The 9294-nt window shown below is 38.8% G+C and overlaps 1 protein-coding gene across 1 annotated transcript; it reads left to right on the top strand.

Moving 5' to 3' along the window:
• Positions 1–2917: 2917 nt before the first annotated feature.
• LOC149826632 (cysteine-rich receptor-like protein kinase 10) lies at positions 2918–6414 on the top strand. The gene is made up of 5 exons (XM_090018352.1): positions 2918–3029; positions 3111–3308; positions 4944–5181; positions 5840–5987; positions 6073–6414. The coding sequence occupies exons 2-5, from the start codon at positions 3239–3241 to the stop codon at positions 6412–6414; spliced, it is 798 nt and encodes a 265-aa protein (XP_089874478.1). The 5' UTR covers positions 2918–3029; positions 3111–3238.
• Positions 6415–9294: the final 2880 nt, after the last annotated feature.

The raw sequence follows: 9294 nt of genomic DNA, 5'->3' as shown, positions 1-9294 counted from the left end.
GCATGGGATTTTTTGTTTGAATCTCTAACAAATATGGGGTTCGGCAACCGGTTTATTGCATGGGTTAAGGAGCTGGTCACGAAATCAGTGTCGTCGGTGTGCATCAACGGAATGAGAGGGGAAAAATTCAAGTTGGCTAGAGGCGTGCGACAGGGTTGTCCCCTAGCCCCATCCTCTTTAATATCGCGACAGAGGGTTTACCTATTCTCATGAAAAGGGCAGAACAAACAGGCTTCTTGAATCCGTTGGGCATTCCTGGTTTTGTTGGTCACACAATTCAATATGCAGATGATACTTTAATATTTGGTCATGCGAATGTTAATCAAATGTCTAGGTTGTGCTTCATTATTAAAATATTCGCTGCAATTTCTGGCCTTCGCCTGAACAAGAGCAAGTGCGCTCTGGTCTTACTCAATGCTGACTCTCTCCTCCAATCGGCTGCTGCAAGGATCTTCAACTGCCCGATATCCGACCTTCCTGTTAATTTCTTTGGTCTATCATTGCACTCACTGCAGCCGTCGAGAACTTCGTCCTGGACGTCTACTATAGAGCGGGTGCAAGGGAGATTGCAGTCTTGGAAGGCCCGATATTTATCTTTTGCGGGACGATTGACGCTCATTCGCCATGTTTTGGCCAGATTACCAGATTTTTGTATGAGCATGTCCATTATACCGACGACAGTAGAACGAACGATTAACCGTTTGCTTTCGCACTTTCTTTGGTCTGGGAATGCGTCTCAAAAAAAGTACCCGCTTGTTTCTTGGCAGCAGATCGTTCTCCCAAAGCAGCGAGGCGGCTTGGAGATTCCGGCTCTGAGAAAGAGGAGCATCGTTTTAGTCTTGAAGTGGGCTTGGGTCGCTTCCACATCTCCATCTTCTTGGGCTACGTTTGTTAGGGAAAAATATGGTAGTTTACCTGACTCCCTTCTTTCGACGCCCAGTTCAGTGTGCCATTCGTCCCTCTGGTTGGAGTGGCGGAAAACACTTCGCTCCTTCAGTGACAGAGATCTTAGGCCTGACCATGGCCGCCCGTCGCTTCATTGGGCCATGGCAAGTGGAGACAGGTTCTCTATTAAGCAAGTTTACTATTCCTTGTTGCCATCCGGGATGGATTGGTTTTCCATTGATTGTATATGGGGTAAGGGGCCCACTCCAAGGGCAAAGGCATTGGCGTGGTTAGTGGCTCTGGATCGTGTTCAAACCCAGATTAATATCAGGAAACGGGGGCTTCAGTTTCCAAGCATGTGTGTTCTTTGCGAGAAGGCGGTAGAGGACACGACTCACCTATTTTGGTTTTGCCCGGTAGTTTTAGACCTATTCTTTCAAACTTGGGGTGCACCGCCCGTTCAAACGCGTTCAAGTTCTGTTATTCAGGACCTCTTGTTTGGTCCCATGAGTTTACGAAACAAAAAAAAAGGAAGATTATTGTGGCGGGTATGGTTGTTTTCAGCATGGTGGGTGATATGGACCGAAAGAAACAATATCGTTTTCAGGGGCATCAAATTCAATTTTGGAAGACTACGTCAGCGGGTTATGTTTGATGTGTATCTGACTCTTAAATTACATAGTAGAGACGGGGGTTTGGATCTACTTGTACTCTGAATTGTGCACAGACACCATCTAGATGGTGGCTGTCTTACTCTTATGTTCCTCTCTCATCCAATATTCGGTTGGATGTATTTTGGTAATGTTGAATGATAAATGTTCTTCTCTCTCTCTCTCTTGTGTTTGTGTGAAGTTACGAAGATGACTGATGCACAAAATGGTGGTATTGGGGTGCAATGAAACCCGGTTCATACGCCCTCTTGGATTTCATTGATGCCACTTGTTTTGATCAAATCTGCTCGCAAGATGGAATCAGCATGATGGATTTAATAAGAATCGGCAGTGTTATTTAAAAAAAAAACATGATTTTTAAAATCCCAAACTTTTTTAATTTTTTAGAATCACCAAAACTCCTCCACACAAGTTGGATTTTAGCAATTCAAATGTTGATCTTCACAAAATGGATGACCTAGATCACACTTACAAGGTATGGTTTGATGAAAGCAACTCGCATCAATGAGATTCCACGGAGGGTATAACGATAAGGATGACTTCGGGGATGATTGAAGTGGCAGCCCACGTGATGTCGGAAGAGAGCATTTAATGCTTCCTTTTTAAAAAAAGAGAGAGAGACTTCGGGAATCATTTAAACTGAATCGGGTGCATAGGACCACAAAAGTGCTTATCCATCTTAAAGATGAGTAGCTTTAGTGAGGCTAAATTATTAAGTATAATAGAAAAATGACTCCTGTATTTTTCTAAATTGGAAGTGAGAAAAAGACAAGAAAATTTTACATAAAATATGAAAAGCTGAGCCCTCCCCACCTTGGGTTCAAGTAGGAGAAGGTTTTTCGTCCATAAACTTTCTTGTTTTTTCTCTAATTTTCATGTCCATACATACGAAAAGTTATCCACCAAAATCAGTGGAGCAATGGTGGTGAAATCTCTCTCAGCCGTACGATCACATGCTTTTCATATGATAAGATTCAATTTTTATATCAAGTTTTTACCATTATCAAACTTGGTGATAAAGGTATAGAATTATTACCAATATGGCAATAAACCCAATTCCATGAAATATGGCATGCTATTCGGATTGAAGAATAGGTTCATTAGTGACCGACTCTAGTTTATATAAATATTATGTCAAAGTAGGTTTCAAATGCATGTTTTTCATTTTTTTCATGTTCTTGTAAATTTTCTTGGTCTAAATCATCTAATCAATGCAGGTTCGGGCTCAAAGAAAAAAACTAGTGCCGCCATAATTGCTGTCTCGTATTGATTCTTTTACTCTTGGACTCTTGTTAAGAAGGAAATCAAAGAAGCAAACTTATAAAGGGATAAACAAGCTTAATTAAGAAATTGAGGACATGGAATCATTGATTTTTGACTTGGGCATCATAAGAGATGTCACCAACGACTTCTCCGAAGAGAACAAGCTTGTGGAGGGTGGGTATGGTCTCTTATAATCTTTAGGGTATTAGGGTTGTTTGGTAATCAAAATCCAAGGGTCAGAGCCCCAAAAAATGACTTGTACCTGCATATGGGTTTTGTAGGGCACAATAGATGGTAAAGAAATAGCAGTGAAAAGGCTGTCCAGTAGGTCAAGTCAAGGTTCAACGGAGTTCAAGAATGAGGTGCGGTTAATTGCCAAGCTTCAGCATAGGAACCTGGTTAGGCTCCTTGGTTTCTGCATGGAAGAGCAAGAAAAGATTCTAGTTTATGAGTACGTGCCCAATAATTGCCTGGACAGCATTTTATTTGGTCGGTACACCTTCTGCTTTACCTTAATAAACTTTTTTTTTTAATACACACTATACACGCAGATAGTTAGTAGATAAGATAATGTTATAAAAAATATATATAAGTAGATAACCCACATGCTACATAAAACAATTGTAGATAATATTTTCATTTCGAAGATTGATCGTCTCACTTTAGGCGACAAATTATGCTTGCCCCTAATCAGCAAGGTGTACTCGTGAGCAAATATTTTATTGTTTTTTTTTGGCAAATTGGTGACTGCCTTATGGGCGATTTACTCTATACGATCTTGCAAATCGGTCTCCGCCTTTTTTATTATCCTTTGCAAATTAGTCCCTGAGGTTAACAGTCATTAGTTTTCTTTAATGCTAACGGTTAAGGGCAGTTGAATTGACAATTCTGCCCTTGTACAAGGACCAATTTGCAAAATACAAATGACGTAGGGGCTAATTTGCAAAAGATTAGGGACAGTCTTCTTGATTGATGTAGTGTTGCATTATTGGGACTTTTCTTATCTCTTCCTCTTGTTTTTACCTCTTTTCCTTTTTAAATCAACAAAATCCATCTGTTGTCCCAATTACTTGGTGCTCTCTATCAAAATGCCACTAGAGACAGGATGCCACTTCCTCCCCTTTATGGTCCTGATCATCGTTGTTGAGATGATCATCGTTTCCTTTTCACTGATTTATGCATCGGAGATTTCCTTTCGTTCGAATCTCACAACTTCTGGAAAGACCTCCCAAATGGTGATTTTGCATTCAGATTCTTTAACTGACATAGGCTGTTAATATTCGTTATAATTCCATTACTTGGGACTTTCGCCTAGCCTTAACATGTCAACATGTTGAGACTGTTTGTCCACATGGCACTTATGTTTGATCGACCCTTGATGAGAAAAAAAAAGCAAGTACCAAACTTACTCTGGGTTTTCTGTTTTTTTTTTTGTGTTTTTCTTCTTCTTCTCTCTCACTGTGAAGCTGTTCAGGATAACTTTGTCGCGGTGACTAGCCTACTCAGTGCTAAGAGTGGTTAGTATTACACAAGACGTAAGGCTTGGTTATATCCCATAAGCGAAGTTGTCAACAACCCTACTCCACTCAACCTGATGGGGGCAACTGTCGCTTTTAAGAAAACACTTTGTTGCAGGCCTCCAAATATTAGTCCGACGATCAAGATAGAAGGACCCAAATCTCCAACAACCAAATGGGTTTTCCTGCATTTTTCTTTACAATTCTGACCTTGTAGATGTGCTTGGAATGGTCGATTTGCTAGAAATCCACATCTCATACTTTTTGATGAAAAATGATTTTCAAGGTTAAAGAAGTTATGAAGATTTCTTTTTTTTAAAGCAGAAAAAGTTATGAAGATTTCTAGTTGTCGAAGTCTAAATCTGATGGTCCAAGAGCCAAATCTCTATAAAATCAACCACGTAGATAGATCGCATCTATATATTTTGATTTTAAAAAAAGAAATGAAAACCCTAGAAAGCCATTTTACGTGTTTTTATTTTGTAAGCTTTCATCACTATATATATATATATATATATATATATATATATATAGCAATCCCAAAGAAACAGTGTATGGAAAAATAATTGAAATACTAATACGACATTTTTTCTTGCTTATCCACCAGATCCAATTAAACGTCCGCAACTCGATTGGGCTACACGTCTCAAAATCATTACGGGCATAGCGAGGGGTCTCATGTATCTGCATGAAGACTCACGACTCAAAATTATCCACAGAGACTTGAAAGCGAGCAACGTCTTGTTGGATAAAGAAATGAACCCAAAGATTTCAGACTTTGGGATGGCAAAGATCTGCAATATAGATGAGACACAAGGCAATACAAACAGAATCGCTGGGACATAGTAAGTTTATACTAAGCTGCTTAACTTATATTCGTTACCCTTGATCGGCTTACATTCAACTAATCTCACCAACAATCTGATTTTTCACTTTGTCTTGTGCACCCATGAAAAGGTATCTTAATATATTTTAAGGCTATGAGATTTCCCACTTCTGAGAATTGTTAAGCTTAAGCATACACAAACTAAAAATGGGTATGCTTTTGTTGATGGATGTAATGTCTTCCTAGAGAAATTGGGATCATGGCCTTATGGTTTATTCTAGTGTTAAATGAATTCACTCGATCTTCTGCAACCAAGGGCACTTGTTTGGCCTCAAATGAGAACGGTTCTCTCATAATGGTGAGAGCGGCTGAATTTGGCCCATTTTCACACATGCAAGCAAACTTGAGATGGCATCCTTCATGTGACTCAAAATCACATTAGGGGCCATTTTGCTGACTTTCTCATGTGATTTGAAATCTCATGTTCTCTACCTTGTCTGATTTCAAATCACATGAGATGGAATCACGTGATTTTGAATTATATGAGATGCAAGCAAACGTGAATGAAAAAAGAGGAGACTTACTACAAATTGCTCTCAATCTAAATTACTAAAATTTGCTTATTGTGGATTTATTATCCAAATAGGAAAGCTTGTGACATCCTTTATTTTTGGCAGTGGCTACATGTCTCCAGAATATGCAATAAACGGTCATTACTCTGTTAAATCAGATGTGTTTAGCTTTGGAGTATTACTGCTAGAGATTGTTTCTGGCCGAAGGAACACTTCATTCCAATCAGAGATCAGTCAAGACCTGCTTAATTATGTACGTATCCTTTCCGTTGTTGATGTTTACTGCCGCCACACTAAAGTTTCAACCAGATCCAACGTTTTATTCCAAATTGGTACAGGCATGGAAGCTATTTAAAGAGAGCAGGCCAACAGAATTGGTAGATGAGGCATTGGACGAATTGTATCAAAGAAACGAAGCACTGAGATGCGTCCATATCGGACTACTATGTGTTCAAGATGATGCAGCAGACAGACCAACAATGTCCTCGGTTGTTCTCGTGCTTGGTAGCACGTCTATGACTCTTCCTGCCCCTTTACCACCCGCATTTTATGTGGGCGGTAGGTCAATGGAGAGGCCACCATCTGATGCCAGATCAACATCAGAGACCCACTCTTTGGGTGTATTAGAGTTGTCGCCATCTTTGAGTGGCTTGACAATTACTGAGTTGCGAGCTCGGTAAGCTTCTTAATACCAGTAGCAGATCGTGGAAGTTCAAAAGAATTCCTCACTTTATGGCATACAGGATACTAGACGGATGTTTTTGTGGAAGCAGTAGGAATCTCCCTGCGGCTCAGATGGGTGAGGACCTAAAAAGGTTGCAATAATTCTGTTACTGCTAGGAACTATGCTACCTCATGTTGCATGATTTGTTTTATTGTGGATAGGTGAATAGAGTTTGAAAGTATTGCTCCAAGTTATAAATGTTAAAAATAAACGAACTTGTTCTGTAGTTGAACCGTTATATATGGAATCAATTTGGATTGGCATTGCTTCGCTTGGAAAATGTGGCTCGAGGAATTTGTACTTCAAGGAGTTCAATGAAATCCAGTTTCATATATGCGTACTTTTTTACTTCATTTATTTTCTGCTTTTCAAATGTCCTGATCTCAAATTCATGAAGATAATGACACATGCTTAGTTCAACTTCCACGACAAAGTTTTCATGCCACGAAAGCAACCTATGTTCCAAGAAAATTATATAATTTAGAGCTGTCATCAAGCATAAGGAAAATTTAAATGACGTATTTCAATCCAGGATGCACATGTACCTGCTTCAATAACCTTGTTCTCGAGATATCCTATCAAGAATTGTTGATGAAAAGAAAGTGGACATAAATCTACCTTCTTTCTAAACATAATCTTGTGACTGATCAAATGCCTCATTACGTCAAACGGCAAATTTTTATAAGGTTTCTTTAAACGTATATCCAAAATGTTTCATTTCATGAGGAAGACAGTCCAGCATAAGACAAATACTGCTTGAATCAGTGTGTGACCTATCTGCCATGACAAATTCACGAACAGAAAAGTTTATTTCAATCCCACTACAACCTGGAGTTTTGCTAACTCTACAATCTGTAATTTTTGCTCTAAGCTTAGAGACATTATTGATTTGATGCTGCATACCTGTTACACATAAGGATATAATTACTACAATTTTATGGCGCAGTCTCAAACAAATCAGTGAGCGGCTTGATATTAATTTTTTTGAGAGAAGTTAAAATATATATATTGATAATAATAGATACAGCAATTAGGATAGGAACAGATTGGTGAGCAGTGATGAGGTATCACAGCACACATCCCTAAGAACTGCAATCAGAAGAGAAAGACATAAGAAAAAACAGGAAAGCCAGAAAAATCAGAAACGACATTAAGGTTGGAGCAAAAAATCAGCCATTTGCTCCAATCCAATGGAAGAGAAGGCCACTTGATGCGAGCCCTCTCACCAAGATCCCATGGCATCTGGTTGTAAATTTCTTCAATGTTGCAAGCTTTACCTTGAAATATGTGATTGTTGCGTTCTAGTCATACAAGCCTTCAGGCCGATAAAATCCAAGCTCGCCAAAGAAATTGCCAACGCATGCCCCTTTGGCCTAGTGTGCGGTGCTATAAGAACTTCCTTAAGGAAGGATAAGCTGTCCCAATCTAAAAGAACACCACTCCAAGCACGATGCAGCAAACTGCAAAAGAAATCGCACTTCCAAAAAGGATGATATGTGAACTATTTCTCACATAAACAATGCCAACACTAGATAATAATGTGGAAACTATGCCTTTTGAGCTTAGAGTTCGAGTTCACAACAAGAAGGACAAGCCAACCCTTGAGAGAGCCACAAAGCAGCAACCTTTCGCCCCATAAAACATGTTTGGGAGGCCAAGAAATAGAAAGTGACCCGAAAAAGATGGAAATGGATGACATAGAGAAGATCTCGTCTTTAGAGAGAGGCCAAGATACCACGTCCACATGATTTGGTAGAAATAAGCTTGATAAGAAAGCCATAAGTGCTAAGTGCAGTCCATTGTTGATAGGCTAAATTTTAAGGATCCCTATTCAATACAATGTCTCATATGTCCCCCGCGGAGTGCCAAAAACCACACACCCTAACATATTTGGCTCTAAAAAGAGCATGCACCAAAAGATAGGAGTCCCTTAGTATTAACACGTAGACCCAAGATTTCTGAAAAATATTTTAGGATCATCAACAAGGTCAACATATTTTACTTGGAAGCTTCAATAAAGATTAATAAATTATGGACGAAGAGAAGGTGTGGTACTGAAACTGATTGCAATACCTTACACCCCTTAAAACTTTCAACCTTAACCGCAATCGTAACTGAAATAGCCTCCATAGCAATAATGAATAAAAGAGGAGAGAGAGGGTCCTTGATCATGCATAATTTATGCTTCTTATTCATTTGTTTTTATACATGATCCATGGAAAAACCGCATTAAAAACTCATTCTTATCTTTATTTTTGAGAAATCACTTTAAAATAAAATATTCAGGAAAATTGCACATTACACTGTTTTACCTACTTTAGAATTTTTTGACATGTAGTTCAATTAAATTAGGAGTTAATTGATTAACGTTAATTAGTTTAAAAGTTTTCTTTTTGAAAAACTTGTTTTTAGAGAAAGACCCTCTTTGGAATTGTTAAAAAAAAAATAGACTTCCATAGAAAAACATGTTTTGACCTAACGCATAGTATAAATAATATTTTTTAGCCTACAACCCACATTTTTTCCTCTTGTAAAAATGCAAACCTCTTCTCTTCCTCCTCCTCTTCATTCTCATCCTGTTATTCCTCGTTCTCCTCTTTTTTCCCTTTGATTCATCTTGTTTCTCATCTTTCTATGTCTTCGGTTCTTCTTGCCTTGATCGACGAAGGTGTGTGCTGCTAAAAAAAAGACCATTCTTCTTCTCAACCCCTTCATTGGAAGCAGATTGCACGGTTTGCTTCTTCTCAACCCCTTCATCGAAAGCGGATCGCACGGTTTGCTTCTTCTCCCCCATCTCTATAGTATTTAGAATCATTGCAAGCATTATATTGAATTT

Source organism: Nuphar pumila, chromosome 10 (assembly GCF_984573655.1).
Source record: "Nuphar pumila chromosome 10, dmNupPumi1.hap1.1, whole genome shotgun sequence".
In the NCBI taxonomy this organism is placed as follows: Eukaryota; Viridiplantae; Streptophyta; class Magnoliopsida; order Nymphaeales; family Nymphaeaceae; genus Nuphar; species Nuphar pumila.
Note: the sequence above shows the minus strand (reverse complement) of the source record. Positions and strands in the feature narration are given on the sequence as shown.